General features: G+C 40.3%; 1 protein-coding gene across 1 annotated transcript in view; it reads left to right on the top strand.

The window, feature by feature from the left end:
- Positions 1-18,143, top strand: part of ACPP (acid phosphatase, prostate) — a 39,108-nt gene that overhangs the window by 6,713 nt on the left and 14,252 nt on the right. Inside the window, 4 exon segments of the mRNA XM_029214816.1 lie at positions 12,227-12,322; positions 12,641-12,727; positions 13,168-13,320; positions 17,599-17,697. Coding sequence (XP_029070649.1) covers positions 12,227-12,322; positions 12,641-12,727; positions 13,168-13,320; positions 17,599-17,697 — 435 coding nt within the window.

Raw genomic sequence — 18,143 nt, 5'->3', positions numbered from 1 at the left:
CCAGGCCTTTCAGCCTTCCTCATGGTGAGTGCAGGGCATATTCCTACCCTGAGTCCTTTCACAGCTAGTCAGCGTCCCTTCTTACCTCTGAAGTGGCATTCATTTACTTGACTCATTCATTTCTACCCAACTCTTTCACTTTTTAATTCTCTTTACTAACAGAGTTATTTCTCAGTTCCTAAAAGAAGAAAATAAAATAAACTTTAATTCATGGCAAGGTTTGTGCATCAAGAGATTTTTCATGAGCATACCTAACAAAATAAGGAGTGGAGTTTAATGCCATGAGCGAAGGTCCCTTTTAGAATTTCCAGAATCATCCCAAAGTTGTGTGATGTGTCTTGAATTCCAAACCTGGAAGGACACCATGATGGTTTATTGGACTCCCATCTAATCTAGAAGCAGACTCATTGTTCTAGAAGCAAAGTCACAAATGCAGGGGATAAGGGGAAAGATAAGAGAGTGAAATAAAGGAGGAAAAAAAGAGCACACACAGCACACCTTGATGATAAGTAGGGATGAAAACTCAAAGCCCTTGTGAAATGAGAAGATTGGAAAGAAAGCCATTATGTACCTAGAGGTAGCTGGACCCAACCCAAGATTGATTCATTCATTAAAACAAAGCACATTGTGTGTGTACTTACTGTGTGTCTGACACTGTTTTGGGGATAAAGCGGTGTCCATGACAGCAAAGATTCTGCTTTCAAGAAGTTTATGGGGGGCTTCCCTGGTGGCGCAGTGGTTGAGAGTCTGCCTGCCGATGCAGGGGACACGGGTTCGTGCCCCGGTCTGGGAAGATCCCACATGCCGCAGAGCGGCTGGGCCTGTGAGCCATGGCCGCTGAGCCTGCGCGTCCGGAGCCTGTGCTCCGCAATGGGAGAGGCCACAACAGTGAGAGGCCCGCGTACCGCCAAAAAAAAAAAAAAGAAGTTTATGGGGAGAGGAAGCCAGATACTTAAAAGCACATGCACACACACAATTTAAAAAAAAAACAAGAAAATATCAAGGAAAAATAATGAAACCACATGATGAGAAAGAGATGGAGCAGGCATTACTTGATTCATGAGACGCGTCTCTGCAGAGGTTGCCTTTTCAGGACAGACCTGAATTCAGTGACCGAGTGAAAGTGCCAGGAGATGCAGAAGCAGGACATCCCAGGCATATGGAACATGAAGGCCCTGAGGCTGGAACACAATGTATTGGATAGAACAGCAGAGGGTCCTTTGGCTAAGCATGCTTAGCAAGATTGTAAGGGGAGAACATGGTGGTTGGGCAGGGCTATATTAGGTAGGGTCTAGTGAGCCACTGTAAGGACTTTGGATTTTATGCAAAGAGTAATGGGAAATGATATAATATCTGACAGTGAGAGGGAATAAATTAAACAAGACTGGTCACACATGAGTTGATCATTGTTGGAGCAAATGGTGAACTCGTAGGGGCTCATTATAAAAATCTCTATTTTTTTATATCTTTCTAATTTTCTGCAAAAGAAAAATGTAAAAGAATGAGAGAACATTAGAGAGTTCTAAGCAATCAAGAGACTATTCTGATTAACATTTTAAAAAGAGCACTTGACTGCTGCCAGGGAAGGGGGACTGGACATAATGTCCTGCAGTCATCAGGGTCTCCACATCCTACACAGTGCACCAAAGCTGGTTAGCAAGCTCGAGGGAGCAGGATCAGTCACATGGGTACCAAACCCTGGTTTTTTCTAAAAAGTTACCTGTGATTTAAAAGGGTGAAGTGAATGTGATGTGGTGGGGAAAACAATGGGCTAGCATTAATGGGAAGTAGGAGATCGGCACGGCTAACTCTCTCTCTCTGAGCCTCCGTTTCCTTATTTTTTCAGTGCAGCAATAGTGCTGACCTGTCCTCACAGAGTTGTAAGAATTAAAAGAGATGGCAGGTTGTACAAAACCATGAAGGGTAGCACAAACATAAGAGGTTGTTATTATTTTGGATATCTTCCTTTTGCAATTACCACCAGTACTGCAAATAGTCTTACTGCTAATAATATAGTCTTAGATTTCTAAAGGATTTGTTGGAGTGTGATTGCTGGACTGAGAACAGAGGTTATAAATATGGCAGGAAAGCAGTTAAGAAGATTGCCCTGCACAGACTTAAAAAAATGCCTGGGCATAGTCCAAAGGCTCCAGGTAAACTGGAGATATTTCAGAAGCTCAAGAATACTACCTACGTGTGCTTGAAGGCACAGGTGTGTGAGCACACACACACATTTTGATTTCTAGCACTGGAGGTGGGAGATGGTTCATTAAGTGTTTCTGTGGAACACCCCTTCCATAGAGTTCATAGCATGTTTGAGCCACTACCTCAGAAACCATGAAAACCTATGGAAATGACCTGTAAAAACAGAGCAGGAAAGCTTGCCCATGTCCCATGGTTTTGTTCCAGCTCTGCTCTTTAAAACATTCCTCTAAGGGGACAGCACTTGTTTTTCTCCCCAGGCCATGCTGTCATTTAGTTGCATAACCTCAGTTTTATCTTTTAAATAATATTTGGGGATGCTTCTTACATCAAGGTTTTGGTTTCCTCTGATGCAACATAACCCTCCCCCCGCCACACACACACACACACACACACACACACACACACAGCTTCCAATCTTAGTTCATAAAAAAGCCCCAGATTCCAGATCGTCCACTGGTGGGACACTGAGGGGTATGTTTGAGCAGAGAGAAGTGAGCCTCTGCATGGGTTCAGAAGATGGTGTTGGATTCACACAACCTGTGTTTTCACCTCTGCTCTACCACTTATATACTGTTTGACCTTGGGCAGGTCACTTAACTAAAGTCAGTTTCCTGGCTTGTGAAATGAAGATAATGATACTAACTGCTTTGTATAATTGATAAGAGGATTAAATGTATGAAAAGCACTTAGCACAGCTTCTAGGACAAAGCAAGCCTTCAAAAAGTATTGAGGGGTTATTGTGGTTATAGGCTGGTAGGAAGTGTTGTAAATTATTTTACTACAATGTCTCTCATTCAACTTCTGTTTGGCCAACTCAGTGGCTCTCAACTAGGGGTGGTTTTGCCCCCTAGGGGACATTTGGCAATGTCTGGAGACTTTTCGATTGTCACAACTGGGGAATGCTACTGGCATCTATGGGACCTTGGATGCTGCTAAACATCCTACAATGCACAGGACAGCCCCCACAGCCAAAATGTCAACAGTGCTGAGGTTGAGAAACCCTGGAAACTAAATAATGTGGGCTTTATAATTCAATGAAACCATATAATAACTTTAGTTACTCAGATCTGGGATCCAAAAAGTGTAAAAAGTGTTTTGATTGTAGAAACAGAAGCACTAATGATTAGCCTCGACAATTCCTGATCAAGTCACCCCTAGTGGCTAGTAACTGTACGTGCTCATCAGAGAGTATGCAGCCTTTCTTCCAGCCATGAGGTGACTATTCATAACAATAATTCCTTACCTGACCAAAATAGTTTCTTAAGATTCACCACACCATTGTCCCTCTGTTTGCCATAGCCTGTTCTACTGAGATTTCAATTTCTCACCAGTTCAGGGAGACAAAAGATAAGTTTTATTCAGACACCAGAGACACCATCCAGGTTTTAGAAGCCTCCCTCATTTTCCTGGAATCCCATCTCAAAGATGACTAAAGTCTGAGATGGTTCTAAGGACACTTCTGTGTCTGCTGAACTATTTAACAGGATTTAAGAAGAGCAGCCTATTGGCTTTCCTTCCAATGGAGAAATTTAGCCAGGTAATAAGAGTGAACAAGTGCAGGAAATTTCAGAAAATCCAAGGTGTTATGCAGCTCTCCGCTGTATTAAAAATTTTTGCTGACATCAGTGCAGACTTCATCTCGTATTTATTTTTTCTTTCCTTACCTTTTGCTTATAAAATAGCTTTGTGTTTGCTTTGGTATTCTATTCAGAAAGCATAGTAGAATCAAAGAACCAAGGTTGCAAAAGTATAGACTACTCTCCCCAAACATTAAATGTGCAATCAAAAAAGTACAATGTTTATTGTTGTGTATGGTGTTAGGGAGTGTTCTAATTTCATTCTTTTACATGTAGCTGTCCAGTTTTCCCAGCACCAATTATTGAAGAGAATGCCTTTCTCCATTGTATATCCTTGCCTCCTTTATCAAAAATAAGGTGACCATATGGACATGGGTTTATCTCTGGGCTTTCTATCCTGTTCCATTGATCTATATTTATCTTTTTGTGCCAGTACCATACTGTCTTGATTACTGTAGCTTTGTAGGATAGTCTGAAGTCCAGGACTCTGATTGCTCCAGCTCTGTTTTTCTTTTGCAAGATTACTTTGGCCATTCGAGGTCTTTTGTGTTTCCATACAAATTGTGAAATATTTTGTTCTAGTTCTCTGAAAAATGCCATTGGTAGTTTGATAGGGATTGCACTGAATCTGTAGATTGCTTTGGGTAGTATAGCCATTTTCACATTGTTGATTCTTCCAAAGCAAGAACATGGTATATCTCTCCATCTGTTTGTAACATCTTTAATTTCTTTCATTAGTGTCTTATAGTTTTCTGCATAAAGGTCTTTTGTCTCCTTAGGTAGGTTTATTCCTAGATATTTTATTCTTTTTGTTGCAATGGTAAACGGGAGTGTCTCCTTAAATTTTCTTTCATATTTTTCATCATTAGTGTATAGGAATGCAAGAGATTTCTGTGCATTAATTTTGTATCCTGCTACTTTACCAAATTCATTGATTAGCTCTAGTAGTTTTGTGGTAGCATCTTTAGGATTCTCTATGTATAGTATCATGTCATCTGCAAACAGTGACAGCTTTACTTCTTCTTTTCTGATTTGGACTCCTTTTATTTCCTTTTCTTCTCTGATTGCTGTGGCTAAAACTTCCAAAACTATGTTGAATAAGAGTGGTGAGAGTGGGCAACCTTCTCTTTTTCCTGATCTTAGTGGAAGTGCTTTCAGTTTCTCATCATTGAGGACGATGTTGGCTGTGGGTTTGTCATATAAGGCCTTTATTATGTTGAGGAAAGTTCCCTCTATGCCTACTTTCTGCAGGGTTTTTATCATAAATGGGTGTTGAATTTTGTCGAAAGCTTTCTCTGCATCTATGAGATGACCATATGGTTTTTCTCCTTCAATTTGTTAATATGGTGTATCACATTGATTGATTTGCGTATATTGAAGAATCCTTGCATTCCTGGAATAAACCCCACTTGATCATGGTGTATCATCCTTTTCATGTGCTGTTGGATTCTGTTTGCTAGTATTTTGTTGAGGATTTTTGCGTCTATGTTCATCAGTGATATTGGCCAGTAGTTTTCTTTCTTTGTGACATCCTTGTCTAGTTTTGGTATCAGGGTGATGGTGGCCTCGTAGAATGAGTTTGGGAGTGTTCCTCCCTCTTCTATATTTTGGAAGGCTTTTGAGAAGGATAGGTGTTAGCTCTTCTCTAAATGCTTGATAGAATTTGCCTGTGAAGCCATCTGGTCCTGGGCTTTTGTTTGTTGGAAGATTTTTAATCACAGTTTCAATTGCAGTGCTTGTGATTGGTCTGTTCATATTTTCTATTTCTTCATGATGCAATTTTGGCAGGTTGTGCATTTCTAAGAATTTGTCCATTTCTTCCAGGTTGTCTACCTTATTGGCATAGAGTGGCTTGTAGTTATCTCACATGATCTCTTGTATTTCTGCAGTGTCAGTTTTTACTTCTCCTTTTTAATTTCTAATTCTATATACTTGAGTCTTCTCCCTTTTTTTCTTGATGAGTCTGGCTAATGGTTTATCAATTTTGTTTATCTTCTCAAAGAAGCAGCTTTGAGTTTTATTTATCTTTCCTATCGTTTCCTTCATTTCTTTTTCATTTATTTCTGATCTAATCTTTACGATTTCTTTCCTTCTGCTAACTTTGGTTTTTTTTTTGTTGTTGTTCTTCTTTCTCTAATTGCTTTAGGTGCAAGGTTAGGCTGTTTATTCGAGATGTTTCCTGTTTCTTAAGGTAAGATTGTATTGCTATAAACTTCTAAGAGAACTGCTTTTGCTGCATCCCATAGGTTTGGGTCATCGTGTCTCCAGTGTCATTTGTTTCTAGGTATTTTTTGATTTCCTCTTTGATTTCTTCAGTGACCACTTTGTTATTAAGTAGTGTATTGTTTAGCCTCCATGTGTTTGTATTTTTTACAGATCTTTTCCTGTAATTGATATCTAGTCTCATAGTGTTGTGGTCGGAAAAGATATTTGATACAATTTCAATTATCTTAAATTTACCAAGGCTTGATGTGTGACCCAAGATATGATCTATCCTGGAGAATGTTCCATGAGCACTTGAGAAAACTGTGTATTCTGTTCTTTTTGGATGGAATGTCCTATATATACCAATTAAGTCCATTTTGTTTAATGTATCATTTAAGGCTTGTGTTTCCTTATTTATTGTCATTTTGGATGATCTGTCCATTGGTGAAACTGGGGTGTTAAAGTCCCCTACTATGAATGTGTTACTGTCGATTTCCCCTTTTATGGCTGTTAGTATTTGCCTTATGTATTGAGGTGCTTCTATGTTGGGTGCCTAAATATTTACAATTGTTTTATCTTCTTCTTGTATCGATCCCTTGATCATTAAGTGGTGTCCTTCTTTGTCACTTCTAATAGTCTTTATTTTAAAGTCTATTTTGTCTGATATGAGAATTGTTACTCCAGCTTTCTTTTGGTTTCCATTTGCATGGAATATCTTTTTCCATCCCCTCGCTTTCAGTCTGTATGTGTCTCTACGTCTGAAGTGGGTCTCTTGTAGACAGCATATATATGGGTTTTGTTTTTGTATCCATTAAGCCAGTCTGTGTCTTTTGGTGGGAGCATTTAATCCATTTACATATAAGGTAATTATCAATATGTATGTTACTATTCCCATTTTCTTAATTGTTTTGGGTTTGTTATTGTAGGTCTTTTCCTTCTCTTGTGTTTCTTGCCTAGAGAAGTTCCTTTAGCATTTGTTGTAAAGCTGGTTTGGTGGTGCTGAACTCTCTCAGTTTTTGCTTGTCTGTAAAGGTTTTAATTTCTCCATCAAATCTGAATGAGATACTTGCTGGGTAGAGTAATCTTCTTTGTAGGTTTTTCTCCTTCATCACTTTAAATATGTCCTGTCACTGCCTTCTGGCTTGCGAGTTTCTGCTGAAAGATGAGCTGTTAACCTTATGGGGATTCTCCTGTCTGTTATTGTTTTTCCCTTGTTCTTTTAATATGTCTTAATATATTTTAATATGTTTTCTTTGTATTTAATTTTTGACAGTTTGATTAATATGTGTCTTGGCTTGTTTCTCCTTGGATTTATCTTGTATGGGACTCTCAGTGCTTCCTGGACTTGATTAACTATTTCCTTTCCCACATTAGGGAAGTTTTCAACTATAATCTCTTCAAATATTTTCTCAGTCTCTTTCTTTTTCTCTCTCTGGAACCCCTATAATTCAAATGTTGTTGCGTTTAATGTTGACCCAGAGGTCTCTGAGACTGTCCTCAGTTCTTTTCATTCTTTTTTCTTTATTCTGCTCTGCAGTAGTTATTTCCACTATTTTATCTTCCAGGTCACTTATCCGCTCTTCTGCCTCAGTTATTTTGCTATTGATCCCATCTAGAGTCTTTTAAATTTCATTTATTGTGTTGTTCATCACTGCTTGTTTCACCTTTAGTTCTTCTAGGTCCTTGTTAAATGTTTCTTGCATTTTCTCTATTCTATTTCCAAGATTTTGGATCATCTTTACTATCATTATTCTGAATTCTTTTTCAGGTCGACTGCCTATTTCCTCTTCAGTTGTTAGGTCTGGTGGGTTCTTATCTTGCTCCTTCATCTGCTCTGTGTTTTCCTTTCTTCTCATTTTGCTTATCTTACTGTGTTTGGGGTCTCCTTTTTGCAGACTGCAGGTTCGTAGTTCCCGTTGTTTTTGGTGTCTGTGCCTAGTGGCTAAAGTTTGTTCAGTGGGTTGTGTAGGCTTCCTGGTGGAGGGGACTAGTGCCTGTGTTCTGGTGGATGAGGCTAGATCTTGTCTTTCTGGTGGGCAGGTCCACATCTGCTGGTGTGTGTTGGGGTGTCTGTGGACTTATGATTTTAGGCAGCCTCTCTGCTAATGGGTAGGGTTGTGTTCCTGTCTTGCTAGTTGTTTGGCATAGGGTGTCCAGCACTGTAGCTTGCTGGTCGTTGAATGAAGCTGGGTGTTGTTGTTGAGATGGAGATCTCTGGGAGATTTTCGCCGTTTGATATTACATGGAGCTGGGAGGTTTCTTGTGGACTAGTGTCCTGCAGTTGGCTCTCCCACCTCAGAGGCACAGCACTGACTCCTGGCTGTAGCACCAAGAGCCTTTCATCCACATGGCTCTGAATAAAAGGGAGAAAATGTAGAAAGAAAGAAAGAGGATAAAATAAAATAAATTAAGGTAAGATAAAATAAAGCTATTAAAATAAAAATATATTTATTAAGAAAAAAAATTTTTTTAAGTAAAAAAACAAACAAAATGGAGGGATAGAACCCTAGGACAAAAGGTGAAAGCAAAGCTATACAGACAAAATCTCACACAGAAGCATATACATAATCACAAAAAGGGGTAAAAATAATAAATCTTGCTCTCAAAGTCCACCTCCTCAATTTGTGGTGATTCGTTGTCTATTCAGGTATTGCACAGATGCAGGGTACATCAAGTTGATTGTGGAGCTTTAATCCGCTGCTCCTGAGGCTGCTGGGAGAGATTTCCCTTTCTCTTCTTTGTTCGCACTGCTCCCGGGGTTCAGCTTTGGATTTGGTCCTGCCTCTGCATGTAGGTCGCCGGAGGGCGTCTGTTCTTCGCTCGGACAGGATGGGGTTAAAGGAGCCGCTGATTCGGCGGCTCTGGCTCACTCAGGCCTGGGGGAGGGAGGGGTGCGGATGCGCGGCGAGCCTCCGGCGGCAGAGGCCTGCGGGACGTTGCACCAGCTTGAGGCGCGCAGTGCGTTCTCTCGGGTAGGTTGTCCCTGGATCCTGGGACCCTGGCAGTGGCGGGCTGCACAGGCTCCCTGGAAGGGAGGTGTGGAGAGTGACCTGTGCTCGCACACAGGCTTCTTGGTGGTGGCAGCAGCAGCCTTAGCGTCTCATGCCTGTCTCTGGGGTCCGCACTGTTAGCCGCGGCTCGCACCTGTCTCTGGAGCTCCTTTAAGCAGCACTCTTAATCCCCTCTCCTCGCGCACCAGGAAACAAAGAGGGAAGAAAAAGTCTCTTGCCTCTTCGGCAGGTCCGGACTTTTCCCCGGACTCCCTCCCAGCTAGCTGTGGTACACTAACCCCTTCAGGCTGTGTTCACGCTGCCAGTCCTCTCCTTGCGCTCCAACCGAAGCCCGAGCCTCAGCTCCCAGCCCCGCCTGCCCCGGCTGTTGAGCAGACAAGCCTTTCAGGCTGGTGAGTGCCAGTCGGCACTGATCCTCTGTGCGGGAATCTCTCCACTTTGCCCTCCGCACCCCTGTTGCTGTGCTCTACTCTGCAGCTCTGAAACTACCCCCCTCCGCCACCCGCAGTCTCTGCCCGTGAAGGGCCTTTGCAGTGTGTGGAAACCTTTCCTCCTTCACAGCTCCCTTCCACTTGTGCAAGTCCCGTCCCTATTCTTTTGTCTCTGTTTATTCTTTTTTCTTTGGCCCTACTCAGGTATGTTGGGAGTTTCTTGCCTTTTGGGAGGTCTGAGGTCTTCTGCCAGCTTTCAGTAGGTGTTCTGTAGGAGTTGTTCCACGTGTAGATGTATTTCTGATGTATATTGGTAGGCAATGGAGACTGAAGATGATTGAGCAAGCTGTCGTATGGTTTTAGCTGTAATTTGGGGAGTAGTCATCTTTCCAACTTGTGTAAAGGAAACTGCTAGTGTTGGAGGGTCTCCTGCAGAGGTGGGGGGGGCGGCTGAGGCTCACTGTGAGGACAAGCCAAAAGCTTTCTCTGCATCTATTGAGATGATCATATGGGTTTTCTCCTTCAGTTTGTCAATATGGTCTATCATGTTGATTGATTTGCATATATCGAAGAATCCTTGCATTCCTGGGGTAAACTCAAATTGATGAAAGACCTAAATGTAAGGTCAGACATGATAAAACTCTTAAGAGGAAAACATAGGCAGAACACCCTATGACATAAATCACAGCAAGATCCTTTTTGACCCACATCCTAGAGAAATGGAAAGAAAAACAAAAATAAACAAATGGGACCTAATGAAACTTAAAAGCTTTTGCACAACAAAGGAAACCATAAACAAGACGAAAAGACAACCCTCAGAATGGGAGAAAATATTTGCAAATGAAGCAACTCACAAAGGATTAATTTCCAAAATTTACAAGCAGCTCATGCAGCTCAATATGAAAAGAACAAACAACCCAATCCAAAAATGGGCAGAAGACCTAAACAGATACTTCTCCAAAGAAGATACACAAATTGCCAAAAAATCATGAAAGGATGCTCAACATCACTAGTCATTAGAGCAATGCAAATCAAAACTACAATGAGGTATCACCTCACACCAGTGTGAAATGGCCATCATCAAAAAATCTACCAACAGGTCTTCCCTGGTGGCGCAGTGGTTGAGAGTCCACCTGCCGATGCAGGGGACACGGGTTCGTGCCCTGGTCCGGGAAGATCCCACATGCCGTGGAACGGTTGGACCCATGAGCCATGGCCGCTGAGCCTGCGCGTCCAGAGCCTGTGCTCTGCAATGGGAGAGGCCACAACAGTGACAGGCCCGCATACCGCAAAAAGAAAAAAAAAAAATCTACCAACAATAAATGCTGGAGAGGGTGTGGAGAAAAGGGAACCCTCTTTCACTGTTGGTAGGAATGTAAATTGATACAGCCACTATGGAGAACAGTATGGAGGCTCCTTAAAAAACTAAAAATAGAACTACCATGTGACCCGGCAATCCAACTACTGGGCATATACCCTGAGAAAACCATAATTCAAAAAGAGTCATGTACCACAATATTCATTGCAGCTCTATTTACAATAGCCAGGACATGGAAGCTACCTAAGTATGCATCAACAGATGACTGGATAAAGAAGATGTGGCACATATATACAATGGAATATTACTCAGTCATAAAAAGAAACAAAACTGAGTGAGGTGTCATACAGAGTGAAGTAAGTCAGAAAGAGAAAAACAAATACCGTATGCTAACACATATATATAGAATCGAAAGAAAAAAGGTTCTGAAAAACCTATGGGCAGGACAGGACTAGAGACGCAGATGTAGAGAATGGACTTGAGGACATGGGGAGGGGGAAGGGTAAGCTGGGACCAAGTGCGAGAGTGGCATGGACATATATACACTACCAAATGTAAAACCGAAAGCTAGTGGGAAGCAGCCGCATAGCACAGGTAGATCAGCTAGGTTCTTTGTGACCACTGAGAGGGGTGGGATAGGGAGGGTGGGAGAGAGATGCAAGAGGGAGGAGATATGGGGATATATGTATATGTATAGCTGATTCACTTTGTTATAAAGCAGAAACTAACAAAGCATTTTAAAACAATTATACTCTAATAAAGGTGTTAAAAAAAAGCATGATGACATGTATACAAATTCAGTAGGGTGTTCTTAAATTGTTGAAAATTAGATTTTTTAATCTTCCACTGGCAAGTCCTTTATCTCTAACCTCCTAAAAACTAATAAATCATTGGCTCAAGATGGTCACAAATTGTATGTAGCATTTTAAAGCCACTATTAAGATATGTCAAAATGTTAACACTATTATTACTCTAATCATAATTCAGGAAGAAATACTTCTCATCAGAGTTTTTTGACAATAAAGTGATCTTGCTAAGCTTTGTGTTCCTTCTTGTCCTGTCTGATGTGTAAACCGGTCTCCACGTGTGGGTCTCCTGACTCCTAATGGCTCATCATCTTGTTATTCACATTACCTGAAACAATAACAGTTCACTAACAGTTTTCCTGTGTTTCATGTAATGTGAATAACAAGATGATGAGCCTTTAGAACGTGTTACTGAACTTAGAACAGCAGTTCTTAACCTGAGATTTACTTGGGGAGGTCTTTAAAATCCTAATACCCTGATGCATCCCAAACTAATTAAACTAGAATCACAAGGGGTGGGATCCAGTCCTCAGAATTTTTTTTAACTCTCCAGGTGATTCCAATGAATAGCCAAGGTGGAGAACCAGAGGTTTAGAAGAAAAATCTATCATTATGAGAAGAGGCAAAACACCTAAGTTAAGTTTGTAACATTACTACCTCAATCTATTTTCAGGTTCTTAGGCACGGAGACCGAAGTCCCATCGAAACCTTTCCTAACGACCCCATTAAGGAATCCTCATGGCCACAAGGATTTGGCCAACTCACTCAGGTTGGTTGGATTTCACCAAGTTACTGATGAGTCTCATGGGAAACTCTGTGGGATTGTTACATATTGAAACAATATAACTACTTTACTCATATCTGGGAAAGTGTTTTGCACAGTTACCTGGGATCTAAAAAGTGTAAAATGTGTTTTGATTGTGGAAAGAGAAGCACTAATGCTTAGCCTCAACAATTTCTGATCATGATCAAGTCACCCCTAGTGACTAGTAACTGTAGGAAAATTGTATAGAATTGCCTGTTTTGATCGACACATAGCTTCACAGAACTTACTTTCACTAATTTTTGCTTTTATTTGTTCCCATAGCTGGGCATGGAGCAGCATTATGAACTTGGACAATATATAAGGAAACGATATGAAAAATTCTTGAACAAGTCCTATAAACATGAACAGGTAAGTTGGGAAGCTAATAGAGGGAACCTTGCCCCTTGAAATAGTTTAGCATAATGTATTTGTAAAAGTTCCCTATTTCTCAAGGAACTTATAAAAGTAAGATGTCTTGTTTACAAATGTACTCCTTAAAAAAATGTATGAATATAAGTAAGTTCAACATGGACACCTACGGTAAATACTTAGGCTTGGCAAGTAGCCACCACTTGATTGGACTCTTTTGTCAATTCAGCTGTTGGCATACCAGGTTGCTTTATGCCATGGCATGCTCATAATATTGTCTCTTCCATAATAGGTATTATGATCATGATGCTACCACAATGTCTGCTAATATTTTGGTGTAGGTGTTCTGCCCTTTCTGAAATACACTATTAGCTCCATAGGAAAAAAAAAAACCCTGCAGTTCCTCTCTATTGGATTCTGCTTTGATTTTCCCACTCTAGGTTTTTGTTCGAAGCACGGATATTGACCGGGCTTTGATGAGTGCTATGACAAACCTTGCAGCCCTATTTCCCCCAGAAGGTATCAGCGTCTGGAATCCCAGCCTACCCTGGCAGCCCATCCCAGTGCACACAGTCCCGGTTTCTGAAGATCGGGTCAGTATTATGGAAAACGGGGATTTCATTGGTTCTGGAAGAAGGAAGGCAGGCTGCTCAGGACTTGTGGAGTTGGGAGTCTGGACACTTCATGGGCTGTGCAGTCTTAATTCTTTCCTAAATAAAGGTGCAAAGGACATAGAAAGTCCTAACAGAAGGGAGTAGGAACAGAATTTCTCTTTAGAGCTTTATTATCCACTTTGTTTTGCTAGTCTTTCAACTTTTGGCAATCCCCATTCCTAGGCAGGGTAAAAAAGAAAGATCTGATTACGTAATAGTGCCCAACACGTTATATGTGTCATCATATTTACCTTTCATAACAATCTTGAATGGACAATATTATTGTCCTTCTTTTCCAGCCAGGGAAAAAAGTGCTCGAGAAGTCAAACAAAATAGATCCAAAGTCACACAGCTGATAAACTTCACTACTGAGACTAGAACCAGGCTGATCTCATTCCAGAGCAGTTTCCTTTAGTGTAAACTAGTGGTTCTCAAAGTTAGCTGCCTGTTAGAATCACCTGGAAATTTTTTAAAATCCTGATGCCCCGGGCACATGCCATAATAAATCAGAATCTCTGAAGGTGGGACCTAGGCATCAATACTTTTAAAAAATCTCCCTAGATGATTCTAGTGGACAGCTAAGTCTGAGAACAAGTACCATAAACCAAGTTGCCTAAATGAGGTTGTTTGAGAGAAACTCTCAAATTTATTTACACTAGGTGGGACTGACCAAGAACTCTTATCTTTTCAGAGGTATTGCTATTTTTTAAAATAGTAATAAATAAGTCTAACTAATCTTCCAGATGTGGAATTTAGGACTGTGTGAAGGAAATAGTTTGGGACAAGGAACCCTTCCTAATTCCCCTGCAGTCACATTATAACATGACCATCTCCTCTCTTTATGACTGAGGCTTAGCATGACTACCAGACCTAGAATGTTGCTCAGAGAGCTCTGGGGTGGGTTACCAAGAAATTTGACTTAATTGCCAAAACTGGTGACTTAAGAATTTTTCCCACTTGCTTTGTAGAAAGAGGTTAACACAGTCAACCTCACTCTAGGTAAATCTACTCCAGTCAAATTTTCTGCTGTTTCCTGAAAAGCTAGGATGATTTATTTATGCCTCTTTCCATCAAAGAATCAGAAGGGAATCATTATGATTATCAGTGTTCTTAGGAGCTTGTGAATATTTTCTTCCAAAAAGAAAAAATTTCACTTTTACCACAGCCTTTTCTACAAAGACTGGAAGGAAGCACCAAATTTAGCCAATATAGACCAGGGTAGCTGTCTAACCTTTAATCTTGAAAGATAATGATTAAATTACATAGTAAAGAGAATGCAGGTGCTATTAGAAGAGGAAGAACAGGGAGAGTGAGGAAGAGGGAGAAAGAAACAAGCAAGATTGTCTACCTGTGGCTTCCTGCTACCTACTAAGATGAAAACAATTCTCTCTAACATCAACTAGAAAATTTAACAAAATCAATCAATCAACCAAAGTTATTCCTAGAACTTTGCTAACTGCTATACAGAAATAGAAGAGAAATATGAGGCCAGTTTTCTTCCCTAATTTATAATCCATTTGATGAAAAAAGATTCACACTTGTGAAGTGTGTAGAATACAATGCAAGTGGAGGGCAATGATTTCAAGAACAAGCTGCACATGCTGGAGGAATTCAGAGAATAAGACATACTCGGAGCTACCAAAGGGCAGTCATTCGTCTTCATGGACAGAGTGAGAACTTGAACCAGATCTTGGAGGAGGGTAGGAAAGGAGAGCAGTGCAGCCCAAAAGCTTAGCTTTGAGTCAAGGTAGAGTGGTTGTCCTTCTGTGTTCAGAGTTCATATTTAGAAAGAATGAAAATAAGACTGAATAAGTGTGTCAGGCACAGGTTAGAGAATCCAAATTTAATAGCCAGAAGGAATCTTGAGACAAAGGCAGTGTGATGTAGATGGAGGGCTGAATTTAGAGCTGGGAAAACCTGAGTCTGAGAGCCACCTACCACTTCAGATACTTGACCTTGAGTAACTTCCCTGCACCTCAGTTTCCTTTTCTGTAAAATGGGAACAACAGTACCCACCTAAATTCTTCACAGGGATTTGTGAAAACCACCTCAGTTAAGAAAAGGAAATGACTTTGTAACCTGCAAAATTCTGGACAGACGTTTAGGTGATTATTCCATTTTCAGCCTGATTCTTTCAATATGTGAGATGAGAAAACGAAAGTCTAGAAAGGTTAAGTAATTCATTAAAACCTAGACCTTTAAATTAATAGTCCTGTGCTTTTTCCCTCAACAGTGTCATTTCTCCTATGGAAAATGTGAAAGCCAGGGAGGGAAATTTAGATGTAAAGCAGGGGATGTAGAAAAACTGTGTACCTCCTTCAGTACTGTGCACACACACAATGAGCAGTGCTTTGGGGCATTTGTCTGACAGTGGCTTGGAGGGAAGATACTGAGCTCTCTGAAAACAACTGTTGAAGTCATGCAGGAGTGAGGACGTGAAGGCCTGAAATTAGATGGTAAAGACGTCAGGGGAAGGAAGGCGAAGTAAGACAAGGCGACACAGAAGAAGGTGACAAGGAAGCAACTTACAAAAATAAAATGGTTTTTGAGTAGGTACTAATATGCCAGGCCCTGTTCTAGGCTTTGACAGCACAGCAGTGAACAAGATAGACAAGACTCTGGATATCCTCGAGTTTATATTTTATAGGAATGATAGGATGATAAAGAAGAAAATAAATACAGTAATTTCAAATGGCAGTGAGTTCCTTGAAGGCAATAAAACAAGGTAATGTGATAGTGGCTGGGCAGGATGTCTAGAAGAGCTGGAGTGGGGGGAGTGTCTCAGGCAGGGAACACAGAGACCCCCAGCCTGTGTGTTCAGGGGACAGCAAGAAGGCCCCCAGTGTTGCTGGAGAGGAGTGAGTGAGGGAGCAGCAGTAGGAAAGCAGGACAAAAAGGTCACTAGGGCATGAGTTTGGATTTTATTCCTAGTAAAATGGAAAGCCAGTGAAAGTTATAAACTACAGAATGGCATGATCTGATTGATGCTTTTAAAATATTGATATTAGCATTTACAAAAATAAAATAAAAAGGATTAGTGTAGTTGCTGTGTGGAGGATGAATTGTGATGCAAACTGATCACATAGGAATCTCTTACAGTAGTTGAAACATAGATTATGGTGGTCTGGACTGGGAGGGGAAAATGAAAGTAAAGAAAAGGGGTCTATTTTGGATATACAGTTGTCTCTTGATCAACGAGGGTTTCAACTACACGGGTCCACTTATATGTGAATTTTTTCAATAAATTCGTACTACAGTACTACATGATCCCCAGTTGGTCGACTCCCCCAGATGCAGAACAGTGGATACAGACTGTGAAACTACACTCAGATTTTCAACTGTGTGTGGGTTAACTGCCGTAACCTCTGCATTGTTCAAGGTCAACTGTGTTTTGAAAATAGACAGGCAAAAGTGATTAGTCTATGAAGCAGGATGATAAATTTCATCATTGGCAAAAGTAGAGAGATTACAAAAAGGAAATTGTTAAAAATGAAGAAGTGGAGTTCAGGTTTGTACATGTCAAATTTGAGGATGAAGAGAACATCCAACTGGTGATATCCACCAAAGGCTGAAAATACAGGACTAGCTCAGATGGAAAGTAAGAGCAACAAAATGAACTTGGGAGTCACCAGCCTATAGATTATAATTAAAACCACAAAAGATTGTCAAATTTAAACTCATTTTTGGATGATTATTTTGTCCTCATAATAGGTTTTCAAATATATTTTTCTATGTGTTTATTATGTTCCCTTATTTTAACAGTCTGCAAATTTGCAAGAACGTATTTCAGTGAATCGATCTCTTAAGATTCTTTCTGGAACCTCTAATTCACTTCTCTGTACTTGTGTTTGTGTTTGTGTGTGTGTATGTGTGTGCACGCATGCACATAGATGTACATCTAGTGCTAGAAATGAAAGAGGTCTGGAAGGAAGCAAGATAATTGTTATCATTTCCCAGGAAAAACTGGGAAGTGTGAATATTTACCAATAGCACAGTTCTATTTAGGCAAGTTCATGAAATGAAAAAGATTTTGAGTTCTGGGTATATATCCTACTATTTAAGACCAGCCGATCATTGATCTGTTTTTCCTCAATTTTAGAATTCCATTCAGCTCAAAACACATTTGAATCTTTTACTCAGGTCACTTTACACCTTATGGCTGCAGCTTCTTTAGTTCTTTTGACTAATACAAAATTTACGATTTCTCTTTTTCCTCAGTTGCTATACCTGCCTTTCAGGAACTGCTCTCGTTTTCAAGAACTTGAGAGGAAGACTTTGAAATCAGAGGAATTCCAAAAGAGGCTGCATCCTTATAAGGTTAAAAAATGTGTTATTTAGTGGTATGCAGAAATAGTGGAAGTTCTGGGACAATTTGAATATTATCAAATTACCCTTCAATCAGGTTATACCAATTTGTACTCCCATCAGAAATACATAAGAGTGCCTGTTTCTCCACAGCCTTCCGAACAGTGTGTAGACAACTATGAGGATATTTGCCAATCTGTAAGTGAAAGATGGTATCACTAGAAGCATTCCCTCCAAAATCAGGAATGAGACAAGAAAGACCAGTATCATCACTATTATAGAACACTGTGCTGTAGTACTTTTCTCTTACGATGAGTGAGCTTTGGGTATCTTCGTCTAGTTAAAAGCCATTTGTATTTCCTATTCTGTTCATATCCCTTCACCATTTTTCTTTTGGGTTATTGGTTTTCTTCTTTTTATAAAGTTTTAGGAGCTTTCTCTCTCTTAACTTTTTTTTT

The sequence above is a fragment of the Monodon monoceros genome, unplaced genomic scaffold (assembly GCF_005190385.1).
Source record: "Monodon monoceros isolate NGI ecotype Baffin Bay Population unplaced genomic scaffold, NGI_Narwhal_1 Super_Scaffold_11, whole genome shotgun sequence".
Lineage (NCBI taxonomy): Eukaryota > Metazoa > Chordata > Mammalia > Artiodactyla > Monodontidae > Monodon > Monodon monoceros.
The sequence above is the reverse complement of the archived record's forward strand: the minus strand, read 5'-3'. Positions and strand labels throughout refer to the sequence as shown.